This window comes from Lissotriton helveticus, chromosome 7 (genome assembly GCF_964261635.1).
Source record: "Lissotriton helveticus chromosome 7, aLisHel1.1, whole genome shotgun sequence".
Classification (NCBI taxonomy): Eukaryota; Metazoa; Chordata; class Amphibia; order Caudata; family Salamandridae; genus Lissotriton; species Lissotriton helveticus.
In genome coordinates, this window is record NC_136068.1 from 144,090,261 (window position 1) to 144,116,806 (window position 26,546).

General features: G+C 44.6%; 1 protein-coding gene across 7 annotated transcripts in view; it reads left to right on the top strand.

Moving 5' to 3' along the window:
• Nucleotides 1-26,546, top strand: part of EFCAB8 (EF-hand calcium binding domain 8) — a 1,715,964-nt gene that overhangs the window by 88,532 nt on the left and 1,600,886 nt on the right. For all 7 annotated transcript variants that reach the window (XM_078651814.1, XM_078651813.1, XM_078651812.1 and 4 more), the window contains 3 exons: nucleotides 466-631; nucleotides 22,484-22,602; nucleotides 25,132-25,235. In XM_078651814.1, coding sequence (XP_078507940.1) covers nucleotides 466-631; nucleotides 22,484-22,602; nucleotides 25,132-25,235 — 389 coding nt within the window. The remainder of the gene's footprint in view (nucleotides 1-465; nucleotides 632-22,483; nucleotides 22,603-25,131; nucleotides 25,236-26,546) is intronic.

The following is a 26,546-nucleotide window of genomic DNA, read 5'->3' on the forward strand; positions in this document are numbered from 1 at the left end:
TGCCTTCTCTGAGGTCCAGGGAAGCTATAGGCGTGTACTTCTGTGGTGGATTGGGACTTGAAGGACTAATCAGAAGGTAAAATCTTTGACCAGGACGAACCTGGTTGATGAATCTGCTAGGCGCTCCATCGTAGCCAGCCTCGAATTTGACCTAGGTCCTCGTCTACCATGATCATTGACTGTCATTGGCACTTTGTGCTTCTTAGTGCTATTATTACTTACGACTTTAAAAATTCCTATCTCCAGTTCACCTTATTGGATTTTTGTCATTATGGTGTAATTTTGTGTGATTTTGTTTGCTTTTGTGAAGTATTCTTCATACCTTGTGAGTTTAACATATGGAAACTTGTGGGCTTTTCTTAGATCTCATTCATATACTCTGGCTGTTTTTTGTGACAATATGTATGAAGAATGATTTGAAGACCTGACCTCTAATTACCTGTATATCTTTTTTATCACTCTAAGATGCAAAGTCCTGTTCATCTAGATAGCACCATCGACAGACAGACAAAGTCCAAGGAAACCACAGCTGTTGACCGTAACAGCCAGCATGTGGATAGCCATGTCGCATATGAGCATTTGGGGGACCTAGAAAGAATGCTCCAAGAAATTAATGCAGACGTTGGAGAAGGTAAAACATGAAGTTATCCCAGTGCATTATTCCCCTGAGCTTTCACCTGCCTGTTGATTTCACTGTATGCTGATTCTTTGAGCAGTGGTTCAGTATTAGGTTGCACTATTTCTGCAGTTTTAAGCATGTTTAATGGTGATGATACTAATACACATTACACTCAACCTGCAGTTTTAAGTGTATTTAATGGTGATGATAATAATACACATTACACACAATCTGCAAAATGTAATCATCTAGTTGCTTTTATACCAAGGTTCGTATAAAATGGGCGAGTGTAATAACCTGTTTATTTCTTATGTTGAGTGTATGAGCCATAAACTTAACTATGGTTTAATAGTTCAAGATTGAGCCTAGCTACCAACTAATGTTCAAGAGATGCACCATGAAAAAAGTATTTTGGTTGGAGGGTTCCCTGTACCCAGGAAAAGAAAAAGTTATGCATATCTTTCTCAAGCCCTGGATTTTTTGTAGATTCACATGGTTGAAATATTCCCTGTTATCCAGTATTGGGGTATCTTTCACATGCTTAGAATCATCCCCGCCGACAAGGTGGGAGTCTTGCTGTAAAATAAAACATATACATTACAGTCATAATAACATTATACTATAGGCTACAGTAGATAGCAACGTCACTACATAGGCCTATCTTAGTCTTTTTGCAAAAAGAACCAAACTTGGAAACCAGCCAATCAGGCAGCAGCACCCTCTAGAACCTTCCCCACAGAGCGGCAAACCCTCATATTTTCTACCACACCTCGTGTGTCAGGGAGTCTCCCTGCGCTCTGCTCAGTTTTTTCCTTACTTCTACTTTTTTCTTTGAAAAGATGTCTGAATCTTCAAAAGAAAGCTTGTTCCTGCCTTGTTCTTCATGTGGGAAGAAGAGATTACACTTTGAGGATCCACATAAAGAATGTATCTACTGCCTTTACCCAGCTCACAAGGTCAAAGATTGCAGGATCTGTAGAACCTTTCCTGCCAAGATTTTGAAGGACAGAGAAGGACGACTTTTGGTTTGGTTCGAGAAGTTGAAGGCTGCATCTGATGTGGTATCAGGAGATGAAGGCAGTGTGAGTCCTCGGGTGTCCACCCCTCTGGCCAAAAAGAGGGATAGATCTGGAGATCCACCTGAGAGACAGAGTAAGACCCTGAAGAAATCTCACTCTCCCTCAAAAAAAGAGAAGCCCTCTTTCTCTGCTGAGGTGAAATCTGGAGGAAAGGTAAAGATTTCATTGAAAACTGCCTCTAAATCCCTTCCTGAGACTCTGTCGACGTCAAAAACGGCTCCGTCGACGATGAAATCTCCTCAGAAGGTGAGTGAATCTTCAGCGTCGACGAAGAAAATCCCTCCGTCGACGGCGCTGTCGACGAGTATTACATCACCGTCGACAATGCCTATCACGTCGACGCCTACTTCGTCGTCGACGGTCCCGTCGACGATGCCACCGCCGTCGACAATGATTCGCCTTTCGTCGCCGAGTACGCCGTCGATGATGTTACAAGTTCCGTCGACAATGATTGTACTCTCGACGACAAGCATGCCGTCGACGACGACAACAACCACGACGTCGACAACGACATTGTTGATGATGGTTTTTCCGTCGACGACCTCCTTGATTTCCACGTCGACAGTGTCATCTATTATGGCAATTTCAACAGATACGGATTTGCCATCCATGTACATTTCATCTACGCTGAAGTGTAAAAGGCCTCCATCTTTACAAATCACGCCAGTTTTAAGCTCCAAATTAACATCTTCAAGACAATTTTACCAGGACGTGTCACATATTTCACCTTTACCTCCTAGTCTTTATTTGGAGGAGTCTGATGATGAAGACCCCTTTGGTCCAGCACATGACCCTTCTCACCTCCGGATAAAATATCCGGAGGATGACAACGAGGAAGAATATTACGAGCCCTGTGAGTCTTTAAGAGGACGTCAAGAATCATTTCACCAAGAACCTATGGTTCCGATGCCTGCTGCTTTAATGGAAGACCTTACAGCAATGTTGAGGGACTATAATGCTCGTTTTCCTCCAGTAGCAGTCCCGGAAAGAGACCCGGCGCCTGCAGCTATGCAGCCTGCGACCCCTGCTACCCCTGTCTCAGAGCCCCAGGTAGCTTTGCCTTCACAATTCCTTCAGGATGATGATGGAGACCCGGTGGCTGAAGAAGGAGAAATACCAAACTCGCCCACTACCGTTGATGAATGGGACGAGTATTTTATTCCTACGCCAGCCTCGCCAGTTCCCCAAGCTGTTGACATCCCTCCTGAGGACATAGGAGGTTTTCATGCTATCATGGAAAGGGCAGCCTCAAGATTCCATCTATTATTGCCAGTACAAAAGACAAATGTTTTCTGTATGAAGGCACAAAATCTGCTCGCTCAATTCAAATAATTGACCATATCTGGAAGGAAGGGGTAAAGATAATGAAGACTCCGTTTCCAGTTCCGGCTATCCTCTCTAGGATTGACAAAAAATACAAGGTGCCAGAGGATGCTCCTGCCTGCCTTTCAGGTCACCCTAGACCAAATTCCGTCATCTCTCAGGCAGCGCAGAGGAAGTCTCGGAATCCTTCTGCCCCAATAACAGCTCCACCAGACAAAGATGGTAGGCGCCTTGACAACATTGGCAAACGCTTTACCACCATGGCGGGCGCTACAGTTCGGGCCACGAACTGTTAGCAGTTTTAGGCAGATACAATCGACAATTATGGTTGGACATTTCCCCTTATATAGAGTATCTGCCTGATGATAAGAAAATGGAAGCGAGGAAAATTCTCATGGAGGGCTAAAGAGCTGCTTCTGAGATTATCGACATCTCTATGGATATGGCTTCGTTGGGGTTTCGTCAACTTGCCGGAGCAGCTACCCTTAGACGTCAGGGCTGGCTTAAATCCACTAACTTTCGCCCTGAGGTCCAAACAAAAATACTGGACATGCCCTTTGACTGCGATTTGTTATTTGGCAAACACATAGATGAGGCATCGCAGGAAATAAAAAAGGACACCGATCCTGATAGGGCGTTGGGTACCTTGCAGTATCTAAAAACACCTTTTCAAGGAGCAAGGGGCAGAGGCTCATACACCTTTCGTTGAGGTTACCAAAAGTACCAGCAACAAGGTGGCCAGGGTCATTACGGATACCATCAACAACAGCAACAGCAGTCTTATAGAAATCCTCCAGCGGCCACTTATAGGCAGCAGTTCAGAAAATATCAACCTCAAGGCAGGGACTCTGCCAGAAAACATTGACAATCTCATTGCACCTGCACCAGATATGCCACAGGTATACAGAATTCCGAAAATTTCCCAGCATCTCGAAAATTGGAGAAAAATCACCACAGACAAGTGGGTCTTGGATATAATAGAATTTGGTCACACCCTGGAATTCACCAAATTTCCCCCTCCTCATCCACCTCTAAAGAAAAACCCACCGCATCTTGCTCTGCTCAGAAAAGAGGTGAAAGCCATATTGTCAAAAGGAGCGATAGAGAAGGTTCCACGCTCTCAAATGGCAAAGGGATTTTATTCTCGCTTTTTTTTTGTAAAGAAAAAATCTGGGGATTGGAAACCAATCTTGGATTTGATGATGCTGAACAAATACCTTCAGAAAAAGTACTTCTGCATGGTAACACTCCAGGAAATCCTCCAGCTTCTAGATCATGCGGACTTCATGACAAGGTTAGATGTTCAAGATGCGTATTTCCACATCCCAATTCATCCCAAAAATCGAAAGTTCCTAAGATTTACTGTGGCAGGTGCACATTTCCAGTTCAAAGTTCTCCCATTTGGCCTGCGCTCAGCGCCAAGAGTCTTCACCAAATTTCTAGCTCAGGTAGCAGCTCATCTTGGGCTGCAAGGCATCCAATTATTCCCATATCTGGACGACTGGCTGATAAAAGCTCCGTCTTTTCGTCAGGCTTCTCTCGCAACAGGAAAATGCCTGCAAGTTTTTCACTCTCTAGGCCTCTCCCTAAACGTCCAGAGGTAAAGCCTCTATCCTTCCCAAGAAATTCAATTTCTGGTGGCAAAACTAGATACTGTTCAAGACAAGGCATTCTTGTCAAAGGAAAGACTATCTCGCCTCGTCACTCTGGCATCGGACCTCCTAAAAAGAAAGTTTGCTTCAGTAAGAATGATCAAATCTTTTCTGGGGATTTTGTCATCAGCAATTCTGCTAGTGCCTCTTGCGACTGAAAATGAGACCAATTCAAGAGGAGCTCGACAATCAGTGGCTCCAAATCTCTGGTTCGTTCGACGACCTAGTCCAAGTAACTCCAGTTATGAAAGGAACCCTTTCTTGGTGGAGGTTTTCCAAAAATGTCTCAGTAGGTCTCAGTTTTCAACCTCCAGTTCTGGATATCATCCTCACAACGGATGCCTTCCTAGAAGGTTGGGGTGCGCATCTTCAGGATCTCTGAATAAGGAGAAGATGGTCTGCAGCAATGGCAAAGATGCACATCAACTTTCTGGAACTTCGAGCCATTTTTCTGTCTCTACAGTCTTTTCTGTGAAGACTTCAGGGGTCGACAGTTCTCATCAGTACCGACAACACCACTTGCATGCATTATTTAAACAAGCAAGGGGGTACCAGATCTCACATTCTATCCCAAGAAGCTCAAAGCATCTGGAAATGGCTTCTCTTACACAATATTGCAATCAAGGTGGAACACCTTCCAGGAGTCCAGGACACCTTAGCAGACAATCTCAGCAGGACGACGAAATCCTGTCACGAATGGGAACTGAATCAAATTATTCTGTAAGATGTTTTTCGGAAATGGGGCAAGCCGAATCTGGATCTCTTTGCCTCAGAAACAATCGGAAGTGCTTTTTCTTTGTGAGTTGGGAACCGGAGAAAGGCTCCTGGGGAAACGTTTTCATGATGAGATGGACGGGAATTTTTGCTTTCGCGTTCCCTCCTTTTCCCCTGATCCCGAGAATTCTGCGCAAGATCAAAAGGGAACCATGCTGCATGATTCTAATTGCACCGAAATGGCCACGTCAGCACTGGTTCACAGAACTTCTCCTTCTCTCCAAGTGCAAGCCATTCCGCCTTCCAGTAATACCGAATCTGTTGTCAATAAGCGAAGGCCAGGTTCTTCGTCCTCGTCCAGCCCAACTGCTGTCCATGCTTGGTTTCTGGATTCTCGGAATTCAAGGAGATAAATTTACCTCAAGACTGCAGATACATTCTGAATAGAGCAAGGGTCCCTTCTACGTTATGGACCTATGCCTTAAAATGGAAGAGATTCTGTTGCTATTGCAGCAACAACAATTTACATCCGCTGGAATGTTCTCCTGATAAGGTTTTACCTTATTTATTATCATTGTCTAAGTCCGGTCTCATGTTTGCTTCTGTTAAATTGCATCTGGCCGCAATTTCTACATACAGACGATCCTCAGGAGCGGCATCACTTTGTTCCAATTGTCTTATTAAACAGTTCCTGAAAGGCCTTTTCAGAACTTTCCCACCTATTAGAGCTCCTCCTTCGGAATGGAGACTGAATATGGTGCTACAGCAACTTATGAAACATCCATTTGAAAACATTCATAAAGCAGATTTAAAATATCTCTCATGGAAGACAGCTCTTCTATTGGCACTCACCTCTTCCCGACGAGTGAGTGAAATACAAGCGTTCACTATAAGACAACCATATTTGAAGTTTACCAATGACTATGTCCTCTTAAGGACTAATCCACATTCATACCCAAGGTTCCTACTTCATTCCATCTCAACGAACCTGTGATATTGCAGACTTTCTTTGCTAATCCGTCTTCCTCGGCGGAAAAGTCTTTGCATAGCTTGGATGACAAGAGATGCTTGAAGTTCCACAAATCTCGGACTGCGTCCATCAGAAAATCAGACCAGTTATTTCTTTCTTATGGTTGTCATAAGCCAGGATCAGCAGTAACGAAAGCTACTATCTCTAGGTGGATTGCTTCCTCTATTCAATTCTGCCATTGCAAGGCCGGACATCCGTTATCAAATAAGCCTAAAGTTCATTCTACCAGGGCAGTGTCCTCATCTACGGCACTGTTTGCTGGTGTGTCCTTGGAAAGGATCTGCCGTGCTGCAACCTGGAAAAGTGTGCACACATTTACTAGCCTGGATCTGGCAACAGAGGCTGAGTCAGCAGTTGGTCAAGCAGTTCTACAAAACTTTTTTAGAAAGGTAAGCCTATATGATAAGAGTATATTATTTCTGCTATTGTAAGGTTATTTATTTCATTTACCGATTGTGGCATATATGTATGACTTACTCTTTATTACAAAAGGAGGCAGCTGCTAAAAACTCCCTTTAATCAAAGAGGGATTCGGACAAGGAGAGAAGCAGTGTTGGCATGTTTTGATCCCTCATCCCCACAATTGAACACAAGGCTAGTCAGATTCCTTGAAGCAGCTCGGGCAAAAATGCCAAACTGACTCTCAATCTGCAGGGTATTTGAACATTGGGGTAATTTCAATAAAGGGACTACTAATTGTCACAACGGATCGCATTCTTCTCACAGGTTGCAAAGGCACGGCCAATCTGTATTTTATAACTGTAATGACACAGAAGTGTTTTTAGATTTTTAACATCATGACGCTCATGAGGGAGCACGAACCTTTTAAATACGGTTTTATTTTTTGTATGTATTGCAATGGTTTTAAGTAACTATGCAAATAAAGTCTTACTCTTTATTACAATACAGATATGTATGTATATTTTGCATTGGTTTGACATGGTATCTTTTGGATTTTCTTATGGTAGCCACCATCCACTATGCATCTGAGTATTATTTACTGCTAGCTATTCTGATTCTAAGCATGTGAATCTATGAAAGATACCCCAATTCTGGATAGGAAAACAAGTTACTTACCTGTAACTTCAGTTATCCAGTATTGGTATCTTTCATAGATTCACATGCGACCCACCCTCCTCCCCGGAGAGGCTTACCTTATCATTATGGCATACTTACTGTCACTTGTGCTACGAACATCTGAGGGTTTGCCTCTCTGTGGGGAAGGTTCTAAAAGGGTGCTGCTGCCCGATTGGCTGGTTGCCAAGTTTGGTTCTTTTTGCAAAAGGACTAAGATAGGCTAATGTAGTGACTTTGCTACCTACAGTAGCCAAAGTATAATGTTATTATGACTGTAATGTATATGTTTTATTGTACCGCGAGACTCCCACCTCGTCGGCGGGGATGATTCTAAGCATGTGAATCTATGAAAGATACCAATACTGGATAACTGAAGTTACAGGTAAGTAACTTGTTTTCTTCCTCTGCCCTGGTCCCCACAGACAGGAAACAGCTCCTATTTCGATGGGTCCGACTATAACCCAGAGGTCTCCCCGATAATTCAGAGTATCTTCAGGATTCGTGGGCCTGTGAACCCTGGATCCGTAAGGATCAACAGTACGTCTTCTGCATACCGTGCGATCCTGTTTGACGTCTCGACGGACCATTCAAACCTGCTACCAGGGGGTCCTGCCTCACCCATGCGGCCAATGGATCGACAGCAAGCGCAAATAATGGGGGGGGGGGGATTAGCGGGCACCCCTGTCTGGTGCCTCTAAGTTTGGGGACTGGGTCTGACCGCGCCCTGGCGACGTGTCCGGATGTGGAGAGGTCTGTGTAGAGTAGACGGATGTATGCCAGAAACGTTGGGCTGAAGTTAAGAGCTTGCAAGAGAAGAAATAAATATTCCCAGCTGATCGAATCTAACTCTTTATCTATATCTGCTAATAAGATGGCTGCCGAGCTCCGGCTCCTTTGCTATGGCATTATGGACCTGCCGGATGTTGTGGCGCGTGGATCGCTGCGGCATAATACCTGCCTGGTCGGGATGAAGGAGGTCTGAGATGTGCTGGAGGAGGGGAGCTGCAATTATCTTACCCGACAGTTTGGCTTCAATATTCAATAGCGAAATTGATTGATATGAGGATTCACCAGTTGGACGCCCTGGTTTGTGGAATACCACGATTTCCGCATGGCGCTAGAACTCGCTTGTGAACCCTCAGCTTGGCTAGGGCATAAGCTTGAAAGTGCTTTAGTGAGTTCCTCTTCAGTTATCAGCATGTTGAGCTGTGCGTGTGTGCTAACCAAGACCGATTTTAGCGGTATGTTGTCTATAAACTCTATAATTTGATAACAGGCCAGGACCTCTCGCCTAGCATATATCTGTGTAATATTCTGCAAAAGCCTGAGCGACTTTGCAGGGGTTGGAATGTAATCCGTCACCGGTATCCCGAAGCAAAGGCATGGGGGCCGGCGACTGTGTCACCTGGCACAGGCGATGCAGAATTCTACTCGACTTGTCACCCCACTGATCTATCCTACTGCACTGAATGTTCAAAAGTGACATTACTCCTAAGTCTGTGCCGTAAAAATGCAAAACCTTTTGCAACAATGTGCAACACTCCTGTGTCCCTCCCCCACACCTCAGTAAACATGAAGTATCTGTCGCAGCAAGGGTACCTCCCGAACCCCAATGGGAGCTCGGGAAGATCCTGTGCCAATGTTTTGCAAATCTCCCAACTCCCTCAACCATAGATCTCTGGAACCTTCAAATGTGTCATGATGGGAACCCAAATGGCCTGCGAGCCCCACGACAGTAGACCGAACAGGCCCTATATCCAGACTTAGTATGCAAGGTTTTATTTGACTGCCCCGGGGACAGCCCTCCGGCCCAGTCATGAGTCTTCCCCATGTGTCTGAGAGCGGCGGTTGGAGCGTGATCTTTGCCTTTGTTTCGACGTGGATTTTTTCAGACGGTTCCGCTTGTTTCCCTGGGATGAATCACATTCCGGCAGATGTGGTGTGTGGGGCCGGTGGTGCACCACTTCATCCTTCCACTTAAAAATTGCCTCTGGCGTGTTGAAGAACAGGTACTGTGACTTGTATAGGACCCTCATTCCTGCGGGTAGAGCAGCATATACTGAATATTGAGTTCTCGGAGTCTACGCTTGCCCACCACAAACGATTGACATTGTTGTTGAACTATTTTAGTGTAATCTGGGAATATCATAATGGCCCGAGAGTCATATGCAAGATTGTCTTTTTGGCCTGAGCTTTTTTAAGAATAGCGTCTCTGTCTAGGTAGTTAAGCACTTTGGTGAGCACTGGACAGGGCCTTGCTCCTGTGGGCGTTTCTTTGTGAGGGCCCTGTGTGCACGCTCTACGACAAAGCAAGATGAGAGCGAACACTCCGGCATGAGGGAACGCGGCCATTCTGTCAGAAATGCTTCCGTTGAGGCGCCTTGGCACCCCCTGGGAATCCCTCAAAGAGCAGGTTATTCCGCCTGGCACGGTTTCTGCATTTTCCACTTGAGCGACTAGTTCTTGGGTCACCACTGTCAATTTATTTACTTTAACTTGGAGCGATGTAACAGTATCTTCTACTGTTGACACTCTGGTTTCCGCCTCTGTGACGCGGTCTACTGCTTAACTGAGATCTTGTCGAAGAAGGAAGACCTCCGATCAGACTGCACCAATCTTGGCATCCAGCATGTCGATTGTGTGATGGCATGAATAGGGCAGCATCACACAGCATGGCAGGCGTGCGTCTTTCATTTTCTCGGCACGGCGCCAGCAGCCTAAATGAGCGATAATGAAGGAATACAAAATTTCCTAGTATCAATGACGGAAAGTTTCAATTCTATTAAGAATGCGGAGGCGAGGATTATGCTCAAACTTTCTTTATTCCTTTTCCAGTAGCTTCAACTTTAACCACTTACATGCTAATGACAAGGTCAGCTCGTCATGCAGTACACTGGAGCTGTGCTTATGACGAGCTGACCTTGTCATGAACAATGCATATCTGGAGATTTCCGCACCCAGCGGGAATTGCCTTAGCAGGCAAGGTGTTAAACAACAAAAAACAAACATTCCCATAATGCATGTAGTAAAGGTCATTCACAATCCACCAATAGGCAGTCAACATGGTCTACAAGGGCGTATGTTTCCTGTGTGACTTCTGCTTTCTTGATTGCGACCACATTATTCTCGAGTCCTGTCAGTCTGCCTTGGAACTCTCAGAACCTGGAAGAAGTCAAAAACACACCAATGAGTACGATCTCAAGGTAAACCCAGGTAAGCATCACTAGACCATGGTGCAATCAAATCACAATATGCACAATAATGGAAACCCACCTCATTCACTTCCCCAAGATGGTCAAAACTAGAAGAATAGACACTATTAAAAGTACATACTTATACCATACAACAGGGCACCACCTTGATGGTCGTATGTCCTAACGGTTCCCGGTTGGAATCAGGTCTCTCGAAGCCTCGGGCGGGAATAATCCTCGCCTCCGTGTCCTTAATAAAATGTAAACTTTCCATCATGATTACTAGAACATTTTTCATTCTATGTCTGGACCGGAGGCGAGGATTATGCTTGTTCAAAGCTTATCCACCACCAACTACGCCATGTCCATGACTGGTTTGAAGTAGAACCTCTTGAACATAGAGTCTGATGAACAGTCTGCGGCATTTATGATATCCTCTAACCTGCCAGGGAGAAAGCCTTCGAACCCATTGCTCCCCTCACTGAATGGGTGCCAAATTGCGAGATGTTTTATACCCGCCTCCTGCGTCACCCATCTGATTCAATGGGCTATAGTTGGTGGCATAACCACTTGGAAAGGTTTCCTTAGGGAGATCAGTAACTGGCGTTTCCCTGGTGGACGAGTTTTTTCCGTCATACTCTCATATTCTTTGAGGCAGTGGACTACGCACAATGTAGGGGAATTATGAACTGCTTGGTAGGACACCATTCTGGAATCTGATTTGGTTCCTATGGAAGGTGACCCCTTGAGGGATGAAAACCCTTCTAGAAATGTCTAGGGCTCTAACATCAGACACTCAGCGACATGACACCAGGCACAAGAGCATGGCTAGTTGAGCTGACAGCTCCTTACGAGTCAAATATTTGTTGGGTTGCCAAGATTGGAATAGGTGTAGAAACTTATTGACGTCCCATAATGACGGAAACCTGGGTTCTGGAGGAAGCGTGAGGCGAATTCCTCACATCAATTTACAGATCATCTGATGTTCTCCGACTGAGGCCCCTTGAACGGGCACATGGCCTACTGAGATCGGCAAACTATAAGAGTTGATAGTGCGGTACGCTAGGCCTTGGGCAACTAACTACGCCATGAAATTCATAACAGCTACCACTTCGCACCCCATGGGATCTTGGTTTGTCCGAACACACCAACCGACCCATCTGGTCCATGCTGATCTGTAGCCCTTGCTTGTGCTGTCGGCCTAAGCTGCTCCCAGTAACATCTGAGCATTATTCGATAGGCCTGAGACTGTCCAGCAATGCCAGAAATCCGCCAGGCTACCAAGGGCATTCGCCCTTGCTGGACTAGAGGATGGGGATGCCTTGGGGATCCCTCAGAATAAATGGATATTGGGGTAGAAGGATTGGAGGAGCCCAGGAAAGTTCCAGAAGAACTGGAAACCACACTGGAGACCTCCAATATGGACTTAGCCACCCCACCTTTGTCTGTTGTCTGCGTATCTGTGCCGTGAATCTCATTATCATCGCAAACGGGGGAAAGGCGTACCCCGTCTCCCTGGACTAATCTTGGAGAAAGGTGACTGTCACGGTAGCGAGAGGATCTGGCTTCCGACTGAAGAATCGTAGTAGTTGGTAATCCAGATGCGACGCAAAGAGATCTATCAAACGGGCCCCACAAGTGGTGGAGTCTCTGAAATGACGGTGGATCCCAGCCAAAGGTGTCTCTGGCGTTCCAGGCCTCCATATGATCCAGCCACTACCTCATCTCCATGCGCTCTCCCTCTGTAATGGGCACCTGGTCGGAATACTGCAGCCCTCTTTGGAGATGAGAGGCCTTCAGGTGTTGCAAAGCTCTGTAGTGGAGCGGCCCTGGGAAGATTGGCTGAATTGGCGAAGCGAGAATGCCTACCAACTGATTTATCTGCCTCAACGAGGTGGAGGAACGTGCTAGCATTTACCTGAATTCCCTGCAAATTTTGACCATCTTCCTCGCTGGGAGACTTAGGGTGCGGGATACTGAGTTTGGCAAACACCAGGAAGGTCACCAGTTTGGAAGGCTGCAGTAGCAACGTCTTGGCGTGGTGATCACGAACCCCAGCTGCTGGAGAAGGTCTACTGTCTCCTGCAACAGCTGTAAGAGGCGGAGCGGGCATTGCACTAAGAGCAGAATGTTGTCTAGTTAAATGATGAGATGAGAGCCCTTCGCTCTTCGTATCTCCACTATCGGCTTGAGAATTTTGGTGAAGCTCCACAGGGCCGAAGAGATCTCGAAAGGGAGGGTTGCAAACTCGTACACCTGATCCTTCCACTGAAACTGTAGAAACAGACCATGCGGAGGAAAAATAGGGACCGCCAAGTACTCGTCCTTCAAATCCAAACGGGCAATCCAATCGTCGAGTTGAAGGAGGACCCGCAGAAGATGGATACCCTCCATTTTGAAGTGGCGGTAGACCAACCATTGGTTGTACTCTCAAGTTTATCACCGGTCGCTCACCTCCGTCTGTTTTGTCTACAAGAAAAATATTGCTGAGGAAACCTCTTGGATGGAGAAATGTTGGTAAAATCTCTCCTTTTTGCAGTAGATCTGCCACTTCCTGATCTATGAGGGTGAGCTGATCTTGTGCAAAAACCAGAGGATGGGGGCGAAAATCCTGACCGGGAGAGCCATAGATTTCTATCTGAAAACCTTGTATGGTCTGTAACATCCATGCGTCGGAGGTGATAGACCTCCAGTTGTGTTCGAAAACCGCCACCCTGCCGCCCACCTTTAAATGGGAAAGTGGGAAAGGCTCACCTGATGTCGCGCCAGAGGTTGGCCTCTGGCTGCTGCTCTGCCACCGCGGCCTCTACAACCTCTTCTTGATTGGAAGAACACTTGTCTGCCTGGATCTTGGGCTTTCTTGCCGCCTCTTTAAGGGCTTTGGGGGTAAAAACGGCCGGCTGTGCTTTCTCTGCCAAGGCCGGCCCGACAAAACTTCTAGGGTGAAAAACATTTTTAATGGAGGCCTGCGCCTTATCCCAAGACCTAAAAGTGGTGACAAACTTGGTTAGTTCTTTAATGAACGGGTCCCCGAAGAGCCCACCTTGTGCCACAGTGCCCGCTTCAGAGGAAGCCAGGTCTCCGAGTTTGGGATCAACTTTCAGGAGAAAGGAACGTCGCCTCTCGGTAGAGAGTGCGCAATTGTCGTTACCCTGGAAGACTATTGCGCATTGCACCCAGTTTGAAACCCTTTCCGGGGAAAGTGGTGTGCCAGCCAGTTAGGCCTCTTCCGCCAATTCCAGAATCTTAGTAATAGAGCCTGACATATCTAGTAACTGATCCTGGCAGGATTTCCACGATCTATCTATCCCTTTTTCGGGTCCTATATATATTTCTGCAGGAAAGTGGCATTATCGTCACCGTGCCCGGGGCATTCCACTCTGAGGCAAGACCAGACCACCTTCTCAAGAGGTTTGCGTAAGAACCCTGCCACGAATGCCGAGACCTTGGGGGAGGGCACCCACTCAGAGAACTGGGGGTGTACTAGATCCTCAGGGACCAAGATGTCAGCAAGCTCCTCTGAGCCCTTGAGTGTGCCTATAGGGCGCCAGGGCCTGGAGGGACCTGTTTCATCTGCGGATTCTCTCAAGGATTCCTCCACATCTTCGTGTAAACTGGGAACCTCTGGGGCCTCTGGGATGGTATTCTGTAACCCTGCATCTGTTCTGGTTAAGAAAGCCCTCTTCAAGCTCTCAAAAGCCCCCATATTCGTGCCTGAATTGCTTTTACGCTTCTGGGCGCGCTGAGGTTGATCTGCCTGGTAAGGTATGCAATTTGCATTATGCGGCGTTCAAAAATGCCCATGGCTGCTGCCACTGCCTGGTGGATGGAAGCATCCGCTGCATCGCAAAACTCATATTCAAGGGGGGAGAACCTACAGCGGCTACTCCTCTGTATATTCATCCTCCATGATGATGAATGTGAACACAACTGCAGTTAGGGCAAATAGCAGGCAACCTGCCTATCTAAGCACTCTATGTGCTAGTATGGGGTTCAGTGTAGCCTAAGGCTGATAGTGGCGTGACTAGAGTCACTATTTTTGTGCTGGCTAAGCAAGCTAGTCGGATTTACTAATCCGTCTAGGGACGACTCACCCTTGATTGTACCGGGTGTTTTAAGCGCCTGGGCCTGCCCCCAACAGTATCCTTAAAGAAACAGGCACTCGCACCTTTACCGCCTTTAAATTACAATTCCGCAGAGCGGGTGTCATCAGGCTGAGGCAATATAATAATACTGACCCACGAGTTGTGGGCATAAGGGCTTCCAGGCGATTCAAGCAACGTGTTGGATCGCGGGCACTGTGTCTGGCACTGGTTGATCCTGCCGATCAGCGTGGCTCGGACCGACGAGATGCGCTGACATGTGCCCCCTGCTATACTGGCGTGCGCACCGCACCGCACCGCACCGCTGCCTGTCAGGTGAGGGGTCTGCGAGCGGAGTGCACTCCCGCGGGCCCCAATAGGCTCAAACTACAAAGCGACAACTTTTTAAACAATTCAACAGCATATCGCTACTAAAGAAAAATACATTTCTGTTATAAAACAAACACAATTCCCTAGCATTAAAGAGGGATAGTGTACGTATCTGCTGGAAGCAGGAAAAGAAAGAGGTAGTCATGCAGGAAGCATACGCCTTTGTAGACCATGTGGACTGCCTATTGGTGGACTGTGGAGGACCTTTACTACATGCTTTATGGGAATGTTAGTTTTTTTGTTTTTTAAAGTTGAAGCTGCTGGAAAAGGAATAAAGAACGTGTGAGCATATTCCTTTCCTCCGGTCCTGACATAGAATTCATTTGCATTCTGCAGTTGGAGCTTTTTATAGCTCTGCACTGGAATTTTTAACACTACCCAATAAAAAGAACTCTTGAACTTTCATTTTGCAGTGATTGGTGCCTCTTAACCGAGCAACAAATAATGATAAAATTGCTTACTTTTTGCTTTCTAAACTGATCTCTGCCCTCCCAACCCCCCACTAGATCTTTTACGTCACGAGGCATGCGCTCCCGACATCAGCATCCCCATTGCTGGAACAGCATTTCAGCCTGAAAGTTACTCAAGATCACAACACATGCATATGGTGTTATATATTATGGGACAACCACAGCTAAGTATTATATCAAGGATTCATTCAATGGTCTGAGCGCTTCATCTCGGGCTAAGCTTTCTCATAGGGACTAGGCTTGTGGGCACAGAGACTAAAATGAAAGCAAAAGTTTGGAATACACTGGAGTACGTTTCCTGCTATGTTTTGAGTATATTTATGAATCGTTGGACTTCACAAAGTCTTCCAGCAGTACTCCCGAGAAGCTACAACTGTTTTGCTCGAAGCACAGCTCAAAATTACCCCTCTCCTTGACAGGAGTAAATCAACATACCTTTTCCAGGGTGGATATACAAAGGAAAGGTTAGGGAATGCCCTCAAAGTCACAAGTATGTGAGTGTGCACATATTCTATGGATCTTGCCTGGAAGTCAGTCATTGCCCATGGTAGCAAATTTACTCCTACATAATATTACACTATAACTTGTGAGTGAATGACTTAGAAGTATAAATTCACATTTTGCACACATAAAACTTGAACTAGCTCTTATAAATCAAACCATTTGTGATAGTGGGTTGAACTTTCACGTGTTACTGGCTTTGTGAAACCAAGCAGGGAATCTTTTATTATGTGAAGTTGTGCTTCCCTTTGCTGTGTGCTCCCTGCATGTCCGTACACAGCAGGGAAGCTGGAAGAACTTTAAGAGTGGGGGTGGACACCAGATGGATATTTTAAAAGTGAACTATGCCCGTGTCACTGAGCAAGTGAACATAGTCTCTACATAGTCTCTACAAATGTTTGTAAAAGTGGGTGGAAGGGTGCCTTAGTGCCGCAGGTTTCTGACAGCAGTGCCCGCTGCAGGTTTCGGACAGCAGTACTGACTGCAGGTTTCGGACAGCAGTACTGACTGCAAGTTTCTGACACCTTTGCCGACTGCAAGTTTTTGACACCTTTGCCGACTGCAGGTTTCTGACACCTTTGCCGACTGCAGGTTTCTGACACCTTTGCCGACTGCAGATTTCTGACACCTTTGCTGACTGCAGGTTTCGTACACCATTGCAGACTTTCTCACCACAGTGCCGGCCACAGATTTCTAACATCCATACCGGCTGCAGGTTTCGGACAGCAATATCGACTGCAGGTTTCTGATAGCAGTGCCGACTCTAGTTTTGTGACACGATTGCAGGCTGCAGGTTTCTAACAGTAGTGCCAAATGCAGATTTCCAACCTCAGTGCTGACCATAGGTTTCTGACAGCAGTGCCTGCTGCAGGTTTCTGACTGCAGTGCTGACTGAGGCTCTGCTGCCAAAACCACGGCAGAGACAGAAGAACTAGGGGTTGGAGGTGTGGGGCACCTGTTACTCTTCCACCAAACACTAAATGAACTCTGTAGATTTATCTCAAAAAGAGGTTACTTGAGGTCCAACCCGGATTAGGAAACACTTTGTGGTGAAGTGTAAACTAGAAGTACCCAGTTTGTTGTGTGTCTTAAATCTGCACCACCACCGTGTGGCGCTGTCTTCTCTGATATTGTGCAACGTGTGTGTCTTATAAATCTTCTTGTCAAAGCCCCTAGAAGTGGGTGATTGATTTTGAAGCACCCTTTGATAAAGCCAATAGGCAGTAGCTTATTGCTTCTCAAATGCACCGTCCCTCCTGTTTAAATTAGTAAGCAAAGGTGGCTTATTATGGAAATGGATTGTTAAAGCCAATGGTCAGTTTATAATGAAAACTTTTTGTTAAAGCCTATATGCAATGGTTTATTGATTGTGACGACCTGTGGTCAAAGCCCGACACAAAATCCCCAGTAGGCATGGTGCAGTGGAAGATAGTATTTTTTTTCTAGAAATAGAATCAACAGATGGTTTGCTGTAATATAATCATCCTCTTGCTGGTTTTCAGTAACATACGGCGTTGTGTAAAAAAACAAATATTTTTTTAAAATCAGTTTTCACAATTTTCTACATAATAATTAATTTTTTTCCTTGTACTTTGTAGTGGAAACAGGTGTAAAACCCATTGGTGAACCCAGAAGGCTGTACACTTCTGAAAAAAAGACAACATTGTGAATTCAGCAGGTGGCTATTTGCATAGCCACATAAAAGTGATACTGATAATAATAATAAACCACCTCATTCTGCCTCCGCCTGAAGCCAGAAATTCTGTCTGGAACCAGGGTTGGGGACCCCAGTTGGCCAGCCGCCCACCCCACTCCATTTCTTGTCTTGCCTTTTTTACCTGGTGCTCTGATGTGCTTTTCGACCCATGGGTGGGTGTTTTTCCACCAGTCTACCTGAGCGGGGGTGAGGAGGGATCTTAGAGCCCAGCATATCAAGAGGTGAAAAAAAAAAGAGAAGCCAAATGAGGTGGAGCGCTTGCTGACCCTTATGTCAAAATTACAGGCAAAAAGAATCCAAATAAGGCTGTAGGCCCCTGTGGGGAAAAATACTTGTTTTGGCTTAATGGGTGGAGGATATGCCAGGTGCCAGGATGGTGAAGACTTCAACCAATTCTTTTGCCCTCCACTGGTAATCCTCAAGCACGGATCCAGGAGGGAGAGGTACCATTGAAACAAGCATTTACAATGCAATGGTTTTGCCTTTGTTAAAGTTAGAGCTATTGGCATTGCTCTTGACATTATTTGTATTTATGTTTTTTTTAAACATAAATAAATGGCATTGTCATTTACAATAGCAGGGCAGGGCCCAGGGAAGGGGGGGCGAGGAGAGACGAAGGAGAGCTGCGGGCTCAGGAAAGGAGGGGGGGCGAGGAGAGACAAAGGAGAGCTGCGGCTCAGGGAAGGGGGGGCGAGGAGAGACGAAGGAGAGCTGCGGGCTCTTGTTGTAATGCTTGCATGGATGAGTTGGTGGATCCATGGATGGGTGTATGGATAGATGCATGAATGGGTGGATGGATAGATGCATATATACAGCCAATCCCTCAACAATTTATGCAATCCACCAACCCATTCAACCAACAACCCATCCATGCATCCACCCATACATCCATGCATCATGCATACATCCATCCATCATGCATCCATCCACCCACTGCGTCCCACTCCGACCCCTCTAAATATAACTCATTTTTTCTGTATATAGAGATGACTGTATTCACTAGTATATGCAGTAGACCATTCTACTCTAACATTCCTATGCGACTCTTGCAGTACATCTACTCATATCCACAGGTTCCAAATACTTTAATACAGCCCTAGTTCATGCTTCACACAGAGGGCTGGAGCTGAGTATTCACAGGTCCCAAATACCTTAGTACAGTCCTGGTTAATGCTTCACACAGAAGACTAGAACTGGGTATTCACAGGTTCCACATACTTTAATACAGCCCTAGTTCATGCTTCACACAGAGGGCTGGAGCTGGGTATTCATAGGTTCCAAATACTTTAGTACAGCCGTGGTTCATGGTTCACACAGAGGGCTAGAGCTGGGTAATCATAGATTCCAAAACCTTTTCAACAGCCCTGGTTCATGCTTCCCACACAGGGTTGAAGATAGGCAGCCACAGGTGTCAAATACTTGTGTACAGCCCAGGTACATGATTCCTACAAAGGGTTGGTGAAGGTTGCCCACATGATTCCAAATACTTCCGTGGAGCTCTGGTTCATGCTTCCCACACAGGGTTAGATATGTGCTCCAAACACCTTGGTATACCCTGGTAGCAGAGAGAGCGCATCGGATGACTCAAATGGTCCTATTACATTAATATGGTTATGACTCTTGCTCCACACAGAGACCTAGACCAGAGGACCAAGGGTCACTGGTACATTTTGAGAGCATCAAGTAGTGACTGTTACACAGCAGGAGTTTAGACACAATCCCTGAGGCGGTGTCACCTTTGCGCAGCTTTAGTCACTGCTCTATCTGGGTCACTGAACTCGATGATTCGCAGAGCACTTCACCCAAGTGTACCCCTGTGCTATCAGAGGGGTCGCATGCCACCCTGCAGATTTATGATTCTAAATTAGGTTCTCTGCCTGCAGCAAGTCTCCTTACTGCCTTAAACTTCTTATTAACAGGAGGCAATATAACACATTTCACAGAGAAAAATAATTCTACTAAAACTTTTTTCACAAACAAAATTCATGCATGCCACACTTACACTCCCACGAGATTTCAAGACAAAGCCCACTGCATGAAGAATTTGCTAATAAAGGATCATCGACTCCAAGACTGCTGCAATGGTTGGGCATCAATGTGAAACACTTTAATTTGTTAGTGTAATTATGTGCAGAAATTCTGCAGCTTTTAGAACAAGCCAATGTAAAAGGCGAACCCACGGTGCTTCAGGGATCACGGACGGCTTCACATGGCCTCTGCGAGCGATGGGCCAATCCCAGCGCGGCCCTGAGGCGAGCCCCCGATGACGTCAGAGCTCCTTGACCAATCGGAGCGCGGCTCCCTCGTACCAGCAGCCTATCAGAGCACGGCTCCTGCGTGCCAGCCACCAATCAGCTAGCTGCCCCTTCGGTTTGGTCTCCGTTGCTCTGGAGATGCGGGCGGCGATTTCTAGGGCAGTCCCAGGCCCCGGGCCGCGGCGGCGGAACACAGCAGGGTTACCTCACGGCAGGGGCGCTCACAGCCAGGAGTTTTTAGGCCACAAAAGCGGGGGCTAAGGAGAACGATCTCGGCCTCGGTAACTCCTAAGCACTCACCTGGACTTCTTCCCTTGTGCCGTCAATGCCGGCCCAGATTCGGGGGCGTTCCCGAGAACAGGCTTTCGGCTGACGTAGCCAAAAGGGAAAAATTCTCGGGAACGCCCCCGAATCTGGTCCGAGATTGACGGACAGAGCCTTCTCCCAATGGCTAGCCTCCATTTATGGAGCTAGCCAATGGGAGGAGGGGGCGGATACCCGACCCCACCGAGAAAAACATAAGATTTTGCTAGCGCCTGCGTACTTCGTACGCATTGGCTAGGCAAAACCTAAAAGGAACATTCCCCCGTCTCCACGGTATGTTTAATATGGTGATTGGTACTCGAGGGGCTGAGTTATGCGTCTGCGCACTGATAACGGTGAAAGCAGCCCGGGGCTAAATGCTTTGGCTGCTTTCATTTGGAGTCTGTGTGACGTCTGACAGATTGTCACATAGATCGGAGAAAAAAACAAATCTCTTGATATGGGGGAAGCTTTTACCTCACAGCGAGTACCAGAAGGAGTTTGGAGGACGAGATGTTTAAATTCTCTGCAGTGTTAAGGCATTGTGGAGAGCATACACGTCTTGTCCTCTGCACTGAAATAGTTAACATAGTAGTATTTTGTTTTATAGTTTTAAAATTTCAGTCTAATTTTTAATATTTCATTGCTTTCTGCAGCTCAACTATTTAATTTCCTTAAAACATCTGAAACGCTCTTCTACAGGTAAATAAGTTATAAATGCAGAGTATATGGATTCTGAAGAGTGACTAGAAATCATTTGAGGTCTGATGTACAAAACTAGTCTCAGTACCATGCGATTTGCAAAATGATGGAATATGCAACCACAGAATGTTTTTTCCCAATGTACTGCTTTTTGGAAAAGCCTGACCGAGTTGCAAAAGAGGTTTTGTGACTCATTTTGAATCGCAGTTAGGAGGGGACATGCAAGGGGAGTTAATTTCTATTTCTGATTTGCAGTGAAATGTATCCGGTCACAACCCATTGAATAGTTACAGACTCAAATGATTCACAAATGCCTCCCCTTCACCAACTTGAACAGCTTTCCTTTTGGGGATTGTGTCAGTTATTCTTGGGGGGTGCAAGCATTGATCCACGGTGCACCTCCATGCTTCCTCCCCTATGTCTTCATAAATGGGAAACAATTTTGTTTTTAAAGCAACCTGTTTTCCCTTAAAGAACACATGCTGCGTAAAAAAAAAAAGTTTTTCTTTTGGCAGTGTGGATGCAGGGTGGTTTGTCTGAAGTTCCTTGCCGATCACGGTCTCTGTGTTTGTAGCCAATCACAGTAGGGATCTAAAAGAGCAACCTGTTTAATATTCACTAGTCTGGTCGGTCTGTGATCCCCTGTGACTGGACATTTGATGTTATGATCTTTTAGCTCATAAGTCGCATCACAAAATAAAAGGCAGGTCGCTGCGCACCTACAATTTGTGCACTGCTTTAAAAAAAAAGTTTCCCTATTTTTAATGAGAATGTAGGGATGGTTTTGGTTTATCTGCAGTTTCTTTCAGTCCACCTTCTCTGTGTTCATGACCATTCATAATATGTCTAACACAGCAATCTACCTAATTAATATTAACCAGGCAGATTGTTCTGCAACTCCCTGAGAATGATCATTTGGTAATGCAATTTTTCAAAATGAAAGATAGGTCTCAAAAAGTTGATGCATAAATTGGAACCACTATTTAGGACATGCCTTTTCATAACACAGGCCATAGATTATTAATATGTCGACTTCTGCACTGATTCAAAATCATGTAGATTTTATTTTTTCTAATTTGGTTCACATGAGAGACCAGTCGTCCACTCAATAAGCAACTTTTGTTACATCTGTGTTATACCCAGTGTCCAGCTAATGCTACAGATTTAATCCAGATAACTAACTTGAAATTTAAAGGTCCGTGCCCTTCTCATTAATGGCTTAAATATCCAGTTGGTTAAAAAATACATTGCTTTTTAAATAATCCAATACATTTCTATAATTAATTTCTGAATGTGTATATTTCCATAGGATTTATTTGTATATTTCATAGATTATGCGCACATGTGAGTTGTCACAAGGTTTGTATGCTCTATTTAGGCTTAGATTTGGATGCCTTTAAAGAAGCGATGAAGAGGATTGTGGGAAATGTTGATGATGAGGAACTTGATATCATTTTTAAGAAGGTGGATACAGAATGTCATGGCTCTGTAACCTTGGTAAGTATGACAGTCACCCCAGAAAATTCATAAAGGATAAAATATTTACTTCATTACAGAGCAGTAGACTATGAGTGTTAGGTTTCAGGATTGCCAGGAGGATGTTGGATTGTTTTGGAATACTTTTTTTTGTCATTGCATTATGATGATACTTGCCTAGCTCAGTCAGTCAGTCAAAGATGCTTTATTCGGTTTGTAAAATAACACAACCATATAGCAACAGACATAAAATGTTACACATATTGAAACAGCTATAGAAAGAGAAATAACAAATAACGGGATTGCGCTTAAAATAAAGACATTTAGCAACAATTATAGTACAAAATCATAAGGTCATCTAGAAAAATACATTTGACTGTAGTATTGATAATTATACGACCATTGATAATGTGCAAATATGCAGTTAAAGTGCTAAGTATCATCTCTGTATTAATACAGATAGATAATTTCTAAAGGGAATTCTGCAACATACTTCCTAAAGTGCAATATGCATATAACAGCGTCTAATCGGCTATTCACAAGGAATAACTATGACAAAAGTGCAGGTGCTGAATCATTCCAATAGTGGATATTATACCATAGCAGCAAGTACTCAAACATATGTGTGCAAATTAGCATAATAATACATGATATCAACAACATCCTGTTATAAAGTGCATAATACATTTAGCAGCTTGCGAAATTCATATAATAATTGATTTTCTAGCAGAAATACATTTTAAAATATAACTAGCCACATAAAAACATACATCTGGGAACTCTATATTAAACACTAATTTCCTTGCTGTTTGTAAATGATGCGTATCATATTTTAAAAAGATGGGTTTCAAATAATATTTCCTAAAAGACGTATAAAAAGTGCAAAATAGCATAAAGTGACATACGCTCTGTTTTGATTTGCCATCACATGGGCACAGGCACGTTCCAGGTTGTTTAGGCACAGGGAAGGCCACGAGATGATGCACAATTCCTAGACGGAGACGGGTTAACACAAATCGAAAGGAGGGAATACTAACTGTTACAAGATAAAATTGGAAACCTACGTTAATATTATATTGTTGGTAGAGATTGAATGTACTTTGTTTCTTATATTTTTCCACTCTAATCTCTGCTGAATATTTAAAAAAAGAGGCCTTCAGCTCCCGTTTTGATAAAATAGGATCCATTTTAAAATCTTTAAAAATGTCCAGACCATACAATGTTTTATACCAATGATGTATATGGTTCAGCCAAGGAATTTTTCATCGATGGTCAAGATTAATACAATCAGTTATTACATCCTGTGTAAACTTTGTCTCCTCCTTTGCCCATATTGAACGCCATAAGGACAGAGGACGGAGCGCAATTAGATCTTTGACATAATACAGGTCTAATTCCTTGTGTAATAACTCAGTTAAAGCCGTAGCTGGGGCACTGATTAGTCTTTTTAAAAACACATTTTCCTTCCCCTGAACAGTTTTGGCACTCTGTGCATCATACCCCCAAACTCCAGCCCCATATATGGCTGACGAAATGCATCTGGCGTTAAAAAGGGTCAACATGTCAGGAATTCTGCGATCCCCTAGTTTCGCAGCAAATCTGAAAATACAGTTAGTATTCCTGGCCATTTTAAAAAGAACACTTTTTTGTTCATTAATCCATTTCCCGTCTCCTGAGAAGGTAATGCCTAGATAACAGAAACTATTGACACTTTCTAATTTCCCCCCTTCTAAGAAAAAAGACTTGTGTTTTCTTTGTTTCTTACCACACACCATGGTAACTGTCTTCCCTTTATTAATTTTCAATCCCCTGTTTTCTATAAATACGTGGAATTGATTAATTAGGTGTTGCAGTCCATTATGAGTCCTAGAGAGGAGGACCGCGTCATCCGCGTATAAAAGGATTGGGATAGGTTTACCTTTTATAGTTGGTGCGTCTGCATTGGTCATTCTTAAAGTTGTATCAACAGAGTTAATAAAAAGGAAAATAATAGGGGGGCGAGTACGCATCCTTGACGGATGCCTCTCTTGACATCAAAAAAAGGGGTGCATTCACCATCTGTTCCAAACCTTACTTTGCTTGATAGATTATTGTACAAGCGGGCGAGCAGATGGATAATTTCAGTAGGGGCGCCCATTGCCAGTAATGTGGGCCAGAGCAATGCGTGTTCCACCAGATCGAACGCGGAGCTCAAGTCGGCAAAGCATAGGTAAAGATTACCAGGTTTAGCTTTGGTATACTTGCCGACTGAGTTCCAGGTTCACGCACTGCTCCATTGTTCCTATTCCCCTACGAAACCCATACTGCACAGGGGACAAGATGTTATTCTCCTCGGTCCAGGCTTCCAGTCTCACTAATAGGACTCGACTAAGGATTTTAACTGTTGAGTCCAGAAGCGAGATTGGCCGATAATTCCTAGCCTATGATGATACTTGCCTAGCTATTAAAGAATGAACATCACAGTATAAAGTGAAAATGTATTTAGGCTTTAATGACAATAGTTATACAGTTGTAACATTGCATTTTTTAACTTGTGTTTCTTTAAAACAGGAAAAATACCTGAATTATGTTTTAACAGAGTATCAAGGGAAGGCCAGCATGTACAAACCAGCAAAGCTCCTGTCGTTCCTCAAACCTATGAAGGTTGTCCCAGTGTAAGAAACAATGTCTTAGTCTAGGGTTTCCATGAATAAACAGTTATATTTCATTGCTGATTTACAAATATTGTGTTCATGAATCTGTTACATTTCACATAACATGATTTTTGCAAATTCTTTTTAAAGTTATTAGCACTTCTCTTTTATTAGCCTTGGGCTCATTTAGACATAGCTGTAACCAAAACAGTTCTTAAGAAGATAATTTTACACAGGCTCTCAACAAATACATTTTGAATTTGTAAAATATGTTGGTTGTTTTCTTTTGGGGAAACACCAGGCTCCCACGTACCTCATTTTTTTCATTGTATTTCATATTGTTTTAGGAAGTTATCTCAGTCCCAAGTCGATTTTTGTTCTTGCTCGATGTAGTGAAATGGGAGTGACTTCCTTGTTCAGACATCCTCCACAGTTCATGTGGGGGCCTTTTCATTTCTATCTGGAACTTTGTATTGACATCAGGCTACCACTTCTCACTGCAGTTTCTGGAACATTTTGAGGTTCTTCCATGTCTTCCACACCTTTTCTTGCTTGTTCTGCTTCTTCCTTCCCTGATCTGCCTATTTTTTTAGCAGCTTCTGCTTTTGCCAATGGAGCTACCCATTCCCACTTCGTAGTTTAGATTGTCTTGAAACAAATTTGTCACTTAAATGCGAAATTGCCCTCTTGAAGTTGATTTGCAATGTACCTCATCTAGCTTTATATATATATAGCAACAGCCCGTGACTTCACGAGGGAAAACGGGATCACTGCACCCCAGTTTCACGGCCTGGTTAGTTTTATGATGTTGGGGCTGGAGTGTATGGGGACCTGAGGGAGGCACTTGACTGTATTCCAGGGTCTCTTCGCACCAAGAAAAGGCCACCCTTGTTAAGTACAGCAGCATCGAATTTGAAATATTGAATGGCTCCAGTGACAGTACCTACCTGAACATTGAATTGTGGGAGCTGTAGTTTACCTATATCGAACTGCAGCTGCAATCAATCAGTGAAGTCAGCTGACCTACCCACATGGGGAGGAGTACAGAATATCAAGGGCGAGAGGAGAAGTTTTTCCTGTGTAGCAAGTGGCGTCTGAGGAAGTCAGGAGCCGAAATGCATTATGCCTAAATGCTAAATTCATTAAAATGCCTCCCAAATGGTCCCCACAGTGTCCTCTGGGTTCTTTCATCTGGAGGAGGTCGTTGTTGTTGTATTTACGTGTTGGCCAGTAACACGTCTAGAGGACCCGCTCTGACAAGTGTCCTGCTGTTTATTGGCATCGTTGTTTCTCTGAGGTATCGGATTGCGCAGGACCGCCCCAAGATCTGAT